The 17,026-nt window shown below is 43.2% G+C and overlaps 1 protein-coding gene and 1 long non-coding RNA gene across 11 annotated transcripts in view; one reads left to right on the forward strand and one right to left on the reverse strand.

The window, feature by feature from the left end:
* LOC309352041 overlaps window positions 1–17,026 on the forward strand; it is an 802,957-nt gene that overhangs the window by 224,278 nt on the left and 561,653 nt on the right. The window lies entirely within an intron of this gene.
* The window catches only part of SOX5 (SRY-box transcription factor 5), a 767,649-nt gene that overhangs the window by 214,887 nt on the left and 535,736 nt on the right, over window positions 1–17,026 (reverse strand). For all 10 annotated transcript variants that reach the window (XM_081879778.1, XM_081879776.1, XM_081879777.1 and 7 more), the window contains one exon: window positions 1,801–1,887. In XM_081879778.1, coding sequence (XP_081735904.1) covers window positions 1,801–1,887 — 87 coding nt within the window. The remainder of the gene's footprint in view (window positions 1–1,800; window positions 1,888–17,026) is intronic.

Below are 17,026 nucleotides of genomic sequence, written 5' to 3' on the forward strand. Positions count from 1 at the left end.
GAACTCTTGCCTTTTCTATAATGGCCTCAGATAAAGATGTAAAATGATGGGCTGCTTCACAAATGCAAGTTCATGCTCCCTGGATATAGCAGAATTAAGTGATGGCTTGCCTGTGCAAATGATTAAATGATCAAATCCTACGAATAGAACAGTCACACCTCACCCAGGGTCAAACAATATTTTGCCACAGTAGCAGATGACAGGCAAGCATGAAATTATGTACGGTGTGCAGGTTTCTTTCAAAATACTAGAAGCACATCCAGTGAAGATGAACGTTGGAAGATTGAGGAGAAACTAAAGTACTTCACCATTACGGGATTTGCTCCAACAACATGTAGCAATGGCTTCCATCTTGAATGTTTCTGAACGAAGGCTGGACAAATTCAGGCAAGAGAACGCTGTCGACAGCTACTAATTGCTCTGTATAAATTGCTCCAAATATCGAGAGTCAGTATGACTCTGAATACTAACAGCTGGGAATCACAAATGGGGATAGTGGTTTTGTGCTCATGTCTTCCTCATGTGCTTCCTATGAACATCTGGCCGGCCACTGTGAGAACAGGATTCTGGGCTAGATGGGCCCTTGGCCTGATCCAGAAGGGCTCTTGTTATGAGAGTCAACTGGGGTGAGTTTGCATGCACCACCTGCATATGGAAGCAGTGCATAAAAAACGTTCTTCCACCTGTAACCTCTCCTACCACAGTGCACACAGAATGGTGGCCTGCAAGAACTCCAGTTATTTATTTATTTGTGGCAGCAGGTTTATGGTGCCGGAGCATCGAATCCACTTTAACCAGATGCCGAACATCTGCCAGGCTAAGTTCAAAGTGTTAGTTTTTGGCGCGTAAAACCCTACATAGCTTGGGACGGGGATAACAGGAAGATCATCTTACACCTTATGTACCCCATTGATCACTGCGCTCTGGCATGTGAAGGCCTCATGCAAGATACCACCTTTATTGGGACGTCCATTCCACACAATGTAGGAATTGGGTCTTCAAGTGCTGTGGCAGCTACCCCTTTGGAATTCCTGCCTGCTAAATATTAGGCAGGCACCTGATCTGTTAGTCTTTCTGGCACCCACTGAAGACCTTCCACAGCCTGCACCTGTATGTTTTTTAAGATATTTTAAGTATTTGCTTTTTAATTGTCTTACTGCTTGTTGCCTGCCACCCTGGGCATGGTAGATACTTAATCAATCAATCAATCAATCAATAACTGCACAATCTGCATCTGACACTATGTGACTGAAACCTACGCACCCACAAAAGACCAACAGCATGGAAATGGGCTCCATAGCTTTGCTCATGGGATTTTTCATCACAGAAGATGCAGCACTGTCTTCCAGATGAGAGCAGCCTAAAGGGTGCAATCTTGTGCTCACTACAGCTCCCATTATAACCACCAACTAGACACTTTTGCAAGCATGTTGCAAGTGGGTCATTTAAATGCAGCCTAGACCCTCCTGCGTCTCACCATGCTCTTGAGAGGTCTTCTCCAGACTCCCCACTCTCCTGCTTCTACTGAGAGCAGCCTGTACTCCCAGACCCCCCACAAGGACAAGATGCTGTGGACTGATCTCAGCTGCAAAAAGAAGGCCCTGCCAAGTTTTGGCATGCTCAGAAGAGCAGGATTGGCCCTGAAGACATTGCTCCAGCGAAAAAGTGCAGAAATGGAAAAGAGCAAATGACAGCATGCTTCGTTTGCGCTAATTGAACTCACATATATTGCAATGCATTTTCAATCTCCCCCCCCCCCACACACACTGCATCCCTTCAGGTGATAGAAACGAGGTTTACCTTTTATTTCTCCAAAGTTCCCTGATCCCATGGCAAGAAGCTTGTCTTTCCAATCTTTTGATAGTAGCTTTTCAATACTGGGGGTTTCTGAATGAAGAAGAGAGAGAGATGGGGGAAAAATGTAAGTGAATCAACATGACTGACGGCACAATGGAACTCATTAAAAGTCTATCTGCTAAAAATAAGAGCTACCCTATCCTGGACCCCAGTTCATAATGACTTCATCAACAAACTGATAAGAGGGGAGAGAAAAAAAAAAAAGAATGTGTTTTGTCACCTGCTGTTTCAAAATCATTAGCTTTTTCCTCTTACTGAACAAAGCCATTCCATATGACAATGGGCACACAGAAAACTGGCGCTCATTGTTTTTCAATTTAGAGAACAAGTTTCTGCCTATAATGGATGCTTGTCAATTTAAGGGTGTCTGTATGCAGGCACCATATATATATATATATATATATATATATATATATATATATATATATATAATGCAGAGTGTGTGGGGGGGAGGGAAAATAAATAAAAGGCAAAGAATTAGCGTCTAAATCTGCTACATGTAATTATATCCCTCGGTGTGTTTACAATTACATCCACTTTACAACGTGTTTAAACACAGTGTGGTGGTAAGCATGCTGTGGCAAGGCACTCCCCGCCCCCAGTAACACACACAAAAACACACAGCAAACAAATAATAACAATGGGGCATAGTTCAGGATGGTAAACGCTTTGCGACAATTGAAAAATCTGGGAAGAAGACTGAAAGGAGTCCTACGAGGTATTAAAAACAGCAGAAGAGTTCTGCTATATCAGATCCACCTACTCCTCCAGAATCCTCTCCCACAACAGCCAGCAACAGTGGACCTACGTTGTTTTGTGGGGAGCTTGTACCTTAAACTATCATGGCACAACCAGCAATGAGGGTCTAGGTAACCACTGTTATCTTCTTCAATGGGGTTGTTCCGTGACAGATCACCACACCTCTATAACATCTTTGCTCCCGACTCTCAAACTCTGGGACTGTTGAAATATATACAACAAAATATTGGTCAAATTGAGTCAGGAGACTCTAATTGGGTCTACCAGACCCAAAAAGGTTAAGCCACGTGGGCTAAAGTCTCTTCCAGGGTCCCTCCAGGGCTAGGGGCCCTGAAGCTTAAGCTTCCCTAGTTCCATAGTAGATCTGCCCCTGGGGGCCAGTCAGGTGCCTCCAGAGATCCCATAAGCAAGGGCTGGAGGAAGCAGCCCTGCCCTGCTCTGGCTTCCCAGCGACTGGCATTCAGTGGCAGGTTCTTCCTTTGAACCTGGAGGTTTCCATGCAGCTGTCATAACTAATAGCCACTGGCAGATCTATCCTCCAAAACTTACCTAATCCTACTTTTAAAAGCCTTCTGAGCTACTGTTTAGGGAAGTTTTTAATGATTGGTGTTTTAATGTATTTTTAATCTCAGTTGGAAGCCACCCAGAGTGGCTAGGGAAACCCAGCAAGATGAGCGGGGTACAAAATATTAATATTATTATCATCATTACTGCCAATCACTCTTTTCACAGAATCACAGAACTGTAGAGTTGGAAGAGACCCAAGAGTCATCTACCTGTAGTCCAATCCCCTGCAATGAAGGAATCTCAGTTGAAGCACCCAAGACAAATGGCCATCTATATTTTTATTATTATTATTATTATTATTATTATTATTATTATTATTATTATTATCTTTTAAAAATGCTTCTTATAACGTTGCATTTTAAATTCACTCTGGGACCCCAGGAGGAAGGGCAGATGATAAATTATTATTATAAAAATGCATCTTGCGGCAGTGACTCCTGTTTAAAAAAGAAAGTGTAGAAGAATTATAGAATCGTAGAGTTGGAAGGGACCCTGAGGGTCATCTATTCCAACTCCCTGCAATGCCGGAACATGCAGGTGGCCCATCTGAGGACTGAACCCACGACCCTGATGTTATCAACACCATGCTCTAACCAGTGTAACTATACGCAGAAGAGCCCCACTGGATCAAACCAAGGGTCTATCTACTTCTCACAGGGGCCAACGAGATGCTTCAAGGATACCCAGAAGCAGCACAAGAAAACCAATTTATTTGTTAATTTCATATCTACGTATATCACTTGCTTTAAATATATACTTTCAGAATTTTCAGACAAGAGTGGATATCTATCTGTGCGTGTATGTGTGTGGGGGGTTTAATATTTATAACTCTTGCTTTCTGCCTTTGCTTTTTTTGTGCAGATTTTTAATGCATAAGTAAATACAAATGCTAATACAACCCAGAGGATGTTAAACTCTGTTCCAAACAATGTAATTGTATATTCTTGTCAGCATTTAGAAGGGTGCACAATTACAATAGCTTTCAATCCCGCGATTAGCGCTGCATTCAGTTTGAAAATGGAGTGTACTAAAAGATAAGTGCTCCAGTATGTTCCATCTAAATAACAATAGCCACCCTTACTATCTCGATCTAAGACATATAACTGCTATTCTCCACATTTGTGCTTATGTGTATTTTGGTGCCGCCATTTGTTTACCCCCTACTAGGAACGGAAAGAGAGTACATGTTAACTTTTCAAAGGGACCGTCTGGCCTAGAGACCATGCAATTATTAGCAACTGGTTAATTTCCCCCACTGAAATAAAAAGGCATTACAAGGATCCTTCATTATCTTGGCTGGCTAATTTTGCTGAAGCTTTTCTGCCTGCTCCCTCCCATGCCAGCAACATACTCTCAGGAGTCAGTGACACAACTAAAGTCTCAGGGCAGGACTGATGTGGGCAATGTGTGGACATTTGCACACTGCCATGCCCATATTAGTCCTAACACAGAAAGCTCCCAAGCTGGTAACACAGAGTTGCGATCATGTGAAGCTGTCTCATCCTAGGTCTGACTGCTGGCTCGTCCAGCCCATCAGTTGTCTGCTCTGACTGATAGCAGTAGTCAGCCCCAGGGTTTGAGGCCCCTCACCCCTAGCCTATGGGTTTTCCATTCATGCTGCCTACCCAGTAGGGTGGGAGATAGGGAACCTATATCCCTCCAGTTGGTGTTGGGCTACAACTCCATCCACCAAAGCCAGTGATGACAGGATGATGGTGAGTTATAGTCCAACAACATCTGAAGGTCCTCAAGTTCCTCAACCCTGTACTAGATTATGGGTCTGGTCAGGTTTTCATTTGGTTGTTTTGCTCCAAGAGGCTACATCCGTCACACAGCTCAGTAGTAGAGATGAATATGTGGTTTGAAGGCACTTAACACAGACAGCTTCTGCTTCAGCTTTCTAGATACTAGGAGTGGAGACCCGTTTATTGCGGTGCACTGAGTTATTTACTATAGATGGGGAAGACCCAGATTTAAACGCCCAGCATGAAACTGACTGGGTAGACTTGGTCAGCCAAACCACACCTAACTGACCGTAGGACTGTTGTCATAATTACATCCTTGTCTTAAATGCAGTAAGTGGTCAGTGAAGCAGGGAAACTTATCTGACCTCCTGTCAGTGGCATTTATGTGGTTTACTGGAAGGGAGAGCAGAGAAGTAGAAGCGAGGTTGTCACAGTACAAACTTGCCGGTGGGAGCACCAGGTGGGAGGTCAGATAATCGCCACCACCCTGCCCCATCCACTGTTACTGGTAAATGGCTACCTGGGCTGTGAGGGGAGAGACTCCATCAGGCAAGGCCTCCTTCCACCTGCCTTGCTCTACCCTCTGTATTGTTTTATGTACTGTGGGCTTGCCGTTTTATTGATTATAGTTTAGATATTATTGTAACTGTTGAGTGGATTTCTGTTTAACTTTTATATGTTGATATTATTTTATACTATTCTAATGATTGTTGAATGTTACCTTTTGATGTAGGTTGCCTATTTTAAAGTTATGTTTTATTATCACATTTTTGTATTGTATTAGATTGTTATAAGATGTACATTTTTTGGTTCTTCAGCTTGTAAACCGCCTTGAGTAATGTAAGATAGAAAGGTGGTATACAAATTAAAAATGATGATGATGGGCATAAGTGGTATAATAGGGCTAGCTTTGGGGCTTGACTTTTGGGCAACAGCAGTCCAAATTATAGGAAGGCAGTGTTACGCTGGGATAAATTATACCTAACTTACTCCTATCCCAAACTCCATTCAGGAGTGGGAGTCCTAGCCCCCTTCTGGTCTCCCAGAACACTCCTTTTTTGGGACTTACTCCAACCAGCTGAGCCCTGGCTGAAGACCTACACGGGTGTAATCTCTGGCTGGGCAGAGGCGAGGGACGTCAGCCAACTGAGCAGAAGACCTATCCCAAACGACACTCATCCTGGTGGATCTTGGGTTTGGATCACTCCCTAAATGTCTGCTTAGCAGCAGACATACTGTAAGTGTTATGCATGAAATGTATAACATTTTGTACCTTGAAAATTACTACAGAAATTATTAATAGCCACATAAGAGCACTTTGCTTTAAGTAGGCTTGGGTCCGCCTGTTAAGTTATTTACCCCAAGTTAAGAAGTCAACAGCAACTTGTAAATGCTAAGTCGACTGCATTTTAAAAGATGTAATTTAAATGAAGACGGCTGTAGCTCAGAAATAGAGCACAAATGCTTTGAATGGAGAAAGTCTCAGATATGCTCCCTGGTGTGTCTAGGTGGGACTAGGGAAGACCATTGAAAATCACTGCCAGCCATTGTAGTGGTCTGATTCAGTATAAGGCAATTTCCTAGGTTCTTGTATGTCATTAGTGTGCAGGACACTGTACAGAACAAGCTGGAACCTCTACGTATTTCTTATTAAAATGCTGTTCCCCTGAAAGATGGTGCATAAACGATGCAATAAAAACGAACAAATGCCTACTTTCCCCCTAAAAACAAAGGCCTACACAGCTAACCATATGCTTAAAATAAACAACAAGCATTAAATAAAACACAGGATGGGGTGAACGAAAAGCACCATAAGACAGCAGAATTCAAAACTTTTGCAAAAGGCACTTTCAAATATTACACTTTCCCACAAAAACAATGGAAGGCCAGGGATGAGGAAACCAGGTGGGCTTTCTTTGGAATGGTATTCCACAAGTGTGCTGCCATAGCTGAGAAAGATGTAGCCTGTGTTTGCCAACCTTCTATATCTAAGGCAGTGGTGATTCGGAGAGGGGCCTCCGAAGCTGATCCAAGCATTCAGAAAGTCTATATAAGATTGATTATTCCCCCTGTGCCTCACTAACAAATAGACTGTATTTTGCTAGTGAATACTTCATCAAGAGTTAAAAAGAAAACCCAACAATCCTGAATAGGTTATCTAAAACATTGCTATTTTCTCCCCCTCCCCCCTTTCTGCTGTTCCTTGAAAAAAAAAAAAAAAAAACCTTGAGTAGTAAGTAAACAGGCCAGAATACCATGGTATTTGCAGTAGAAGACTGTCAGTCATTAAAAGCTAACAAACCTTTGCAAAGCAGGAATGCAGCAATAGAAATCCATTGTGAACTAACAATAGACCACAGAACCTCCAGGCACCAAAAGCAGACCATTTTACTTCTAAGTCTATTGTCAGCAAAGTCGTGACAAAGCTTTCCCCCTGCAGCTAGACAAAATATTCACCCTAGTGTGCTCATAAAGAAACTGAAGACTTCTGTGTAACTTGCAGAGTTAAAGCAACAGTAGCCCAGTTTGGGATGTCAATAGAGGCCGTTCACCTGCTGCCACCATACAGATATGTTGGTTACAGATTCGTATTTGCTTTAAAATAAAAAGTGCCCTCAAAACAAGCAGTTCATTCAAGCTAATGTTGGAATAGGCATAGGAAAAATAATTCGAAACCAGGTTTCAGCGTTCTCAGAATGTCCTAGACATTATTCATTCGTTAGGTTAGTATTTGTTTGTGCTTATTTTGACATAATTCATATACCACCCAGTCAACAAAAAAGTAACCTCAAAGCAATTTGTGGAAGACAATGTAAAATACCGGTACTCACTAAGAATACTGACAGAAACAGACACTGAAAAACAAATTCACATAAAATGTATCAAAATATAAATGAAATTGGTTGTTTTAAAACAAATATGCATAATAAAATTTCATGTTAAAATTGCATGCCTCAGGAAAAAAAAAGTTTTTAGCAGGTGTCAAAAATGGTACAGCAAAGGGTTTTGCCTAACATCAATGGGCAGGGAGTTCCAGGGAGTACGTGGTCCCACGATGAAGGATTGATTAAACACAAATGCCCTTCTTTCAGGGCACAGTAATTCCCCAGCCCCTCCCCACTTTACCACTGACTCTCATTTCTCCTTTTCTTTGACATTCAACTCCTGCTTTGCTGTTTTCTCCTTTCTACACCTGACAAGGAAGATCTCCTTTCATGCACCTGGCAAAGTGAGCTTGAGTTGCAGAATGTTATGCCATCCTAAACTGCTTGGTCTTTAAGGGGCCACAAGACTCATTCTGCTGTTTTCCCTTTGAAGTATGTTAGGCCTGGAGAGAAAGACCAACCCAGCGGCTCCAAAACTTATTTCCCCACAGATTCTTGGCAAATCACTTAATGTTGTTGTTATTTTGGTCAATTGCAGATTGTGATGTGCTGCGCTAGACACCGCATGACTTTCAATTGCATTTTTATTTCTCATAATATTGCATTTCATTATATTGCAATTTCAATCCCGCAGGATTCAATTTGCAAATTTTCTTCAAAGGGAGCATCTGCGGAGCATCTGAACAAAGATTGGGGGCTGCTGGGCCACAAAGATTGGGTTAGCCAAAGGTTGCCCAGAGAGCTTCATGGTGCACCTGGGTCTTCTGCTCCAACCACTAGGCAATATTGCCTCCTTTCAGCCCTCTCTAGTGAAGGCCCCTATTTCTTGGAAGGAAGAGGAAGGCTTTGGAGGTGAGGAACATACAGAGAAAGAGAAGTTACACCTTCTTTAGCATCTGATGTGAACTCTCCAATTGCTCTTGTATCAGGACATATATTATTTTGACTAATGGGGGGCCAATTCCTCCTTGGCATCCCCCCCCCTGCTTCCACTCATCATTTTTTCCCTTTCTCTCTCCCTCCCTCTCCTTGACAGCTGTCTCCTCATCATCCCAACAGGTGCTATTAGGCCCCGAACAAAGGCTAAGGCTTTTAAGCCACTGGCTGTTGACAAGTGAAAAGGAAACAACAAATGGCCCAGCACTGCTACTCTCCCCGGGTCACTCAGCCAACGGTAATCGCTATTATTTTTATTTATTAGTTCTGCGGCACTGTCCTCTAACCTGCCTTCGCCCGCCCACCTCCCCTCCCTTCATTCCATGACAGCCAGGAGCATTTTAACTTTTAATAAAAAGGGGGAGAGCTGCGAGCGGCTCCTGAGCAAGCTCTTTCGTTAAAGTGCCTGGCTAATGAATGTTGTCCATTTAGATCTGGATAATTTATGATGTCAGCAAAGTGTGGGTGGGGAGGGGAGTTGGAATCAGAGCCCAGGCATTAGTTGGCGAGCTGAGCTGAGAGAACAAAAGGGAGGAGGAGGAAGAGGAGAGAGAGAGAGGCAATCTGAAAGATAATTCAAGAATTCATCATGAATATAGCCTATCCGCCACTGTTAAACTTCCTACCTATCCACATCAGTATGCTAGTCAAGGAATCCCTATGTACTTCACAGAAAGAAAGACACCTCCAGTCATAGAACTGTAGAGCTGGAAGGGACCACGAGGGTCATCTAGTCCAACCCCCTGCAATGCAGGAATCAGTCCAATGTGGGACTCGAACTCACGACCTGAGATTAAGAGTCTCATGCTATTCCAACAGTACCTCTGAGGTCTATGGCAAGCTTTGGGGAACTTCAGCTTTGGGGGCCAAATGTGCCCCGCCCCCCTCTATCAGGCACTCGGGACTATCTCAAACCATACTGGCCCTTCGCCACACCTTCCTTGAAATGTTTTTGCCTGGCTCGAATATGTCCTTGATTTCTGATTGCACCTGGATGGAGGACAGAGAGGGGTAATGTGAGCGCATGTAGAAACTAGCCTACTGTGTTGTTGTTGTTGTTGTTGTTGTTGTTGTTTAGTTGTTTAGTCGTGTCCGACTCTTCGTGACCCCATGGACCAGAGCACCCCAGGCACTCCTGTCTTCCACTGCCTCCTGCAGTTTGGTCAAACTCATGCTGGTAGCTTCAAAAACACTGTCCAACCATCTCGTCCTCTGTCGTCCCCTTCTTCTTGTGCCCTCAATCTTTCCCAACATCAGGGTCTTTTTCAGGGAGTCTTCTCTTCTCATGAGGTGGCCAAAGTATTGGAGTCTCAGCTTCAGGATCTGTCCTTCCAGTGAGCACTCAGGGCTGATTTCCTTAAGAATGGAGAGGTTTGATCTTCTTGCAGTTCATGGGACTCTCAAGAGTCTCCTCCAGCACCAGAATTCAAAAGCATCCATTCTTCGGCGATGAGCCTTCTTTATGGTCCAGCTCTCACTTCCATACTGGGAAAACCATAGCTTTTACTATATGGACCTTTGTTGGCAAGGTGATGTCTCTGCTTTACAAAGGCTCAATTTGCACCCATTGTTCCTTCTACTCTTGCCTGTGTCCCCGCACCCCTTTGGGCCTAAAATGTTTCCCCACTTCTGGGCTATGAGCAATGTTGCAATCTAGGGTACATGCTTAACTCAGGGATAGTTCACATGGTGCAGCCTCCAATTCCCATTATCCCTAACCATTGGGTATGCTGGCTGGGATTATACTGACTAGTGGGGGGGGGCATAGCAGGGTCTGCACCCTTACCTGGATACTGCAGATATTGGAACTGGGACCTTCTGTATGTAAAGAATGTGCTTTGCCACTGATCCATGTTTTCTCCGCTTAAAGGAGGCCAGCCTATTAGGTGCAAATATTCTGTACTTGCTTTTCTTGGGATACACAGATCCATAAAATGGTAGAATTTGACCCTGCAGAACTCAGTAATTAAGAGATGGCTACTCCATTGTGTATTGCTGTGTTTGTTGGCAATCAAATGTAACACAATTATTGAAACGGTGTGGGGGTTGTTGTTGTTTTAGTGGATCACTTAATAAAATTGATTTAAAAAAAAAACGCAGAGGGTTTTTGTGTTGTTGGTGTTGTTGTTTTTTAAAAAGCTTAGAACAGAAGGTTAAAATCACAATCAAAGAATACATATCAGAATGAAATGCTTTCTAGCCTTCTTGAAAATATGACAGAATGTTTTGCTACTGGAAGTGAGAATTAAACCACACACGCCTGATGCTAAAACAACTCCACATCCTGATCTCCTCTTGCATAACATATGTGAAAACAAAATCGCAATCTTTATTGTGCCAGATGCCGGAAGAGATGAACAATTAAAAAAAAAACCAACAACATCCGCCATAAATCATATCTAGTGAAGAGCAAGGTAGTTTCACAGTAAATCAGGATGTGGGTTTTGTTTTGTTGTTTTTTTTAACAGAAAAATTAGATGGTATTTGCATGAAATCGTAATGTCAAATTAAGTAGAAATTATTAAAGCAAATGTCAGCTTTGAATTTGCTTCAGCAGGGAGGGGGGAAAAAAACCTTGCAAGATTCGCTCTGAGCTTCTCCACCAAAGTACAGCCCTCCATCTGCTTTGGCAACTTGTTCCATTTGTTTGCACTTGTCACCATCCATGGATTATTAGAATGCATTATTTTGTTTTCTGGCCTGTGTTATTTCCGGTGCAGATAAGGAGTGAAAAAGCAGTGGCTTGCTCTGTTGGGAAGAGCATGAGGAGTTCAAAAGGGAAAACAGAGGCAGCCCCCAAAACATTTCCAACAGGTTACAACATATGCACACAACACCGAGGTTCAGGAGACTCCGGCACAGGCTCTAAAACTCTCCCCAGGCCACAAACACTGCTCTGCATTGCTTCACAGCCTCCTTATGTGTTTCTGCCTGGCTGGAATGTGCCCTAGAACTCTGGCAATGACTCTTGCCTTCCTGGGTAGAGGACAGAGAGGGCTATGTGTAGAAACTAGCCTATTGTACAAAGCTGAAATTAATATTTGTTGCTCCACCCACTTTCACCTCTGGACCCACCTGCCACTAGAACATGACCCCTGAACATTGTCCAAAAGGGAATGCAGCCCTTGGGATGTCTGCCATACGTTAACTGGGGGTTTTCTGTTACAAGGAGAGGTATTCTGCCACTAGAGTGAGGTAGAAGATTAAGCAGAAGAAGGGGGGACATTATGATTGATTTGTTTGCTGCATTTTTATGAAAAGGTTTGCAACCAGCAAGCACACAGGCAGCCTCCCAAAGAGGCATTTCTAGCTCTTTTAGGCTTCTATTCCTCTGAAGTTTCCTCTTAAAACAAAGCCTCAAATTAGTTTTTAATTTCACCTGATGAGAAATTTCACAGGCAATTTTTCACACTCATATGACTGAAAATACCACCCCCAGAAATTGGGAGGTATTTTGGCTAGTTGGAACGCTTTACACTTGCATTCTACTTTAAAAAACAAAAAACAAAAACTTTAGGTAAATTTAAGAGGTGATTGGGTTTCGCAATGACATAACGGCTACCCCAGAGCGCCCGCTGAGTTTTTCATCTTTATTCCCGCATCAAGAATCACAGAGCCCAGGTAACTAGTTCTGCCATTCATAGCACAACATCTGTACAATTATTAGAGTTTGGAAAGAACATTAGTTTGGTCTGCATTTTAGCTCAATCCCACCTAATTCACACTTTCTCATTCGACCCAGGAACTGAAACACAGCTATTGTTTGAATTTTGCAATGCAGTCCTCCAACCAAATAGAAAGTATAGAAATGCATATACTGGTGAATATTGTGCATTAAAAAGTAAATATTAGTGATTTTTTTTAATGCATTCTAACAGAAATTGCTTGCAAAAAAGGCAAAATTGCATACAAAAATGTGTACTTTGGGAGGAATGCACACTAGAACGCCAACAGATTTTCATTACGGAAAAATATTCACGCCAGTTGATGAAGAAATGTGGTGAACTGACCTATATATTGGGAAGGAGGAAGAGAAACTGGAATTGACAGTTATACTGGTTTCAGTTATATGGGCTCTGCTGCTGCAGGATTTATTTCAGCGGCTCCAGCCTCCCTGCCTTAGGTTCAGAGTCCTCTTGGTCAGCATCAGTAGCATGGAACCCAATCTGGCTCCCAAACCAGGTGGGCATTGCAGCCTCTAACTTGGTGTCTTGGTCACTGCTAGACTCTAGGGCAGGCACCCCCAAACTCAGCCCTCCAGATGTTTTGGGACTACAATTCCCATTGTCCCTGACCACTGGTCCTGTTAGCTAGGGATGATGGGAGTTGTAGTCCCAAAACATCTGGAGGGCCGAGTTTGGGGATGCCTGCTCATGACACCCAAGTACCAACATCATGACTTATCACAAACAGACCCCTGAATTGAAACACCTGAACTGCATGTCCTGAGATCCTGCATTCCCTGGGCAACTGAACTACACCATTCACCTGCCTGTATATCTCTGCACACATCCCATCGAGAGGTAATAAGTCTGAATGGGCCAATATGTTTGTTACTTCAAAACTTTGTGAGGAATGCTTAGATCAGGGGTGAGCAAACTTTTTCAGCAGTTCACTGTCCCTCAGACCTTGTGGGGGGGGGTGGTGGACTATACTTTGAAAAAAAAAGTTAACAAATTCCTATGCCCTGCAAATAACCCAGAGATGCATTTTAAATAAAAGAACACATTCTACTCATGTTAAAACTTGCCGATTCACAGACCACCCGCAGACCAGATTTAGAAGGCAATTGGGCCGGATCCGGCCCCCGGTCTTAGTTTGCCTACCCATGGTTTAGATAATACTTTAATTCTAAGAAGGCTGCAAAGGCATATGAGAAAGCAGCCCTTTGCAGGGGACTTGGGTTTGAGTTATGGGAGGGGATGTGCTATCTGAAGGTATTATTTCGTGGTGTTATCCTAACAATTATGTTTCAAAAAGCTTAACATTTGCATAGATAAATATCAATGGCTGCAACGCAGTAGCATGTGCTTCTACCTCTCATAAACTGCAGCTGCTACAACAATAACCTTTCAATTCCTGGACTGCGCTAGCAAGGAACACTCGTTTAAATTGTTTTTTCTTGCAGTCCAAGCATCTTAGCAAAGAAGTCACATTGACCGGCATTTCACATATACACAAGTGAGCAGTTTTCAGCCTTTTGGAATAACAACAGCCAAGCAGAAACTAGATGCTATTTAACAACAACAGAATTATAGAATTGGAAGGGAGCAGAAGGGTAATCTAGTCCATGCAAGAATTGCCTTTACAAGAATATTTAAATTAAGTTACTACATTTTTATGTATCCGTTGAATTAAAACAGCAACCAGCTGCCCAAGCATTAAATTCATGAAGCATATACACAAGGTCACCCTTAAAGGTAAAGGTAAAGGGACCCCTGACCATTAGGTCCAGTCACGGACAACTCTGGGGTTGCGGCACTCATCTCGCTTTACTGGCCAAGGGAGCCGGCGTACAGCTTCTGGGTCATGTGGCCAGCATGACTAAGCTGCTTCTGGCAAACCAGAGCAGTGCACAGAAATGCAGTTTACCTTCCCACCAGATATCTATTTATCTACTTGCACTTTGATGTGCTTTCGAACTGCTAGGTTGGCAGGAGCAGGGACTGAGCAATGGGCGCTCACCCCGCCACGGGGATTCGAACCGCCGACCTTCTGATCAGCAAACCCAAGAGGCTGAGTGGTTTAACCCACAGCGCCACCCACGTCCCTTACCACCACCACCCATTTTTTTTAACCACAAATAAAAACAAGTGGAAATCGATAGGCAATAGAAATTTACTCAGTCAGACCTTGGTGTTTCATGGGATAATTTGCACCACAAAGTTTGGGTACAGATAATCTCTGGGTATGAGGAAGCCACACAGTGTCGCAAGCTACCTCCAAAAGGCAAAACCTCAAAGCTTGACCCAACCAGCAGTGGGAGGGCGAAGGAAATCCTTATTAAAAAAAAAACAGGTACAGAAAAGTCATTAGGTCCTAAGGCCTTCGTAAAGAGCCAGATTGCAGCCTAGTTCCTAAAGACCAGAAAATTGGGAGCTGAGAGTGTATCTGATGCCACAACCAAGAAGGCCCTGCTCCTGCACCAAACCTTTCATCAGGAACACAATGAGCAAGGCCACAGATATTGAGTGGAGTGCACACGTGGTCATTAGGGTACACTAGAAACAGAGATGGATTTAAGGGAGTGTGATTGGTTTGGTCACACTCGGCATGGAGTCTTGGGGATGCCGCAACTAGGCTTTAGAATGGATTGCAAGAGGCAGAGGGCACCGAATTTTGCTATTGCACAGGGCACCACTGAAATTTGAGATCTCAAGGTCCACCACAGCTGTAAGGCAGTAAAGGATTTGGTGATAGCGGTGGAAGTCAAGTCTCTTGCACTGACTATCCAAGCTTTTCCAAAATCACCAAGATGGCAGAGCCGGCTCTGGGTGTCATTGCTTGCATCAGCCAAAGGCCACTGCAAGTTCCTTCACAGGACCTTCCACCATAAGTAACAAATGCCACTATATCGCAACACCATTTCCTCTGACACCCTCCAACACCAAGAACAGCAGCATCTGCCAAAAGGTTCAATCTGAGTTCCTCCAGTGGCATGCTGTGTTTTTATTTTTTCATATATATCTATCCAACTTCCTTGCTTCTAAGGAATTTGTGTGGAGCAAGTCCAGTCTACATCCTCAGCATTCTACTGGTACATTATGTTGTGTGTGCAGATGAGGAGAACATTGCAAGTCCATGGAATGGAGGTCGGAGATCGGCACCAAAGCTGACCACTTACCAGAGGTCTCTGGCTGAACAAAATGAACTTGTTTGGAAGAACAACCTTGCCCTTTGATTTCCTGGCAACTGGTCAGAAATTGAAAGAAACAACCTGGCAGAGCCTTGTTTAGGAATGGATAGATAGGTCAATTTCAAGTTCTTATTATTTCAACTTTAAGTTTAGTAGGGAACCTAAGTTTGCCTGTGTGTGTGTGTTTCTAAAGGAAGAAGTCACCAGGAAAATTTGTCAGTGTTTTAGTGTTCCTTTCTCCTGTGATATACCTTTTTAAACAGTGTATAGAAGTAGTAGCAGTAGTAGTAGTAGTAATTATTATTATTATTATTCTGTAGTCTTATACAACAATGCAAATATGAATCTGTGCAAAAGGGACCCCCACAAAAGTAAAGGATTATTTCATGTCAGGTTTTGCTAAATCCAACGTGGAGTCTCCCGCTAGCTTCAGCCAAAATACTCGAGTGCCTGTTTGCTCTCAACTCTTTCCTTGGTAAAGAAATCGCAATGTTTAAAGAGAAGGCTTCTTGTTTAGTAGCGGAGTTTCTTCTTAAAATTTATGTATCGTAACTTGTCTTTGGAAGGAAATGTGCCCCACACTCAACACTGCCTCGTTTGTTTGGGTGCTTCGCGAAACTGAAGGTTTCAGTTTGGAGACCTGGGGTGGTGTGTGTGTTTGGTGGAGAGTGGCGGGCGAACCAACTTCTCTGAAAGTAAATGGAAGTCGGTTTGCAGTCATTCTACAGTGGTACCTCGGGTTAAGTACTTAATTCATTCTGGAGGTCCATTCGTAACCTGAAACTGTTCTTAACCTGAAGCACCACTTTAGCTAATGGGGCCTCCCACTGCCGCCGTGCCGCCGGAGCACGATTTCTGTTCTCATCCTGAAGCAAAGTTCTTAACCCAAGGTACTATTTCTGGGTTAGCAGAGTGTGTAACCTGAAGTGTATGTAACCCGAGGTACCACTCTAATTGGATGAGCCAGATTCAGAATAAGGAAACAATCCGTAAAAATAATATCAAGAGACTTTCAGGTAGATTGCGACCTTGGACACACATCTTCTGATTTTTTTTTTATTGCAACTGCCCAGAACACATAGGCTAGCTATGTTTCATCTCCCTTCACCCAGCTATGGGAATTGTTTTTAACTATTGGCCATGCTGGCTGGACCTGATGGGAGCTGTAGTCCAATCTTGACTATCCCCAGGTGGGGAAAGGTGCCTCAGAGACTACAACTGCCATTTGGGCCTTCTGTCATCTTCTGTATCTTCCTTTTGAAAAGCAAAACAATACACTCTAATGGAGGTTCTACACACACACACACACACACACACACACACACACACACACACACTGTAAAAGTTCACTAGACTTTCCACATTTGTTTCATCATGACCAGAACATTGCTAAGTGATTAATTTTCTTTTCTAAAGCCATG

The sequence above is a fragment of the Podarcis erhardii genome (assembly GCF_964252035.2).
Source record: "Podarcis erhardii genome assembly, chromosome: 10".
NCBI classification, from domain to species: Eukaryota; Metazoa; Chordata; class Lepidosauria; order Squamata; family Lacertidae; genus Podarcis; species Podarcis erhardii.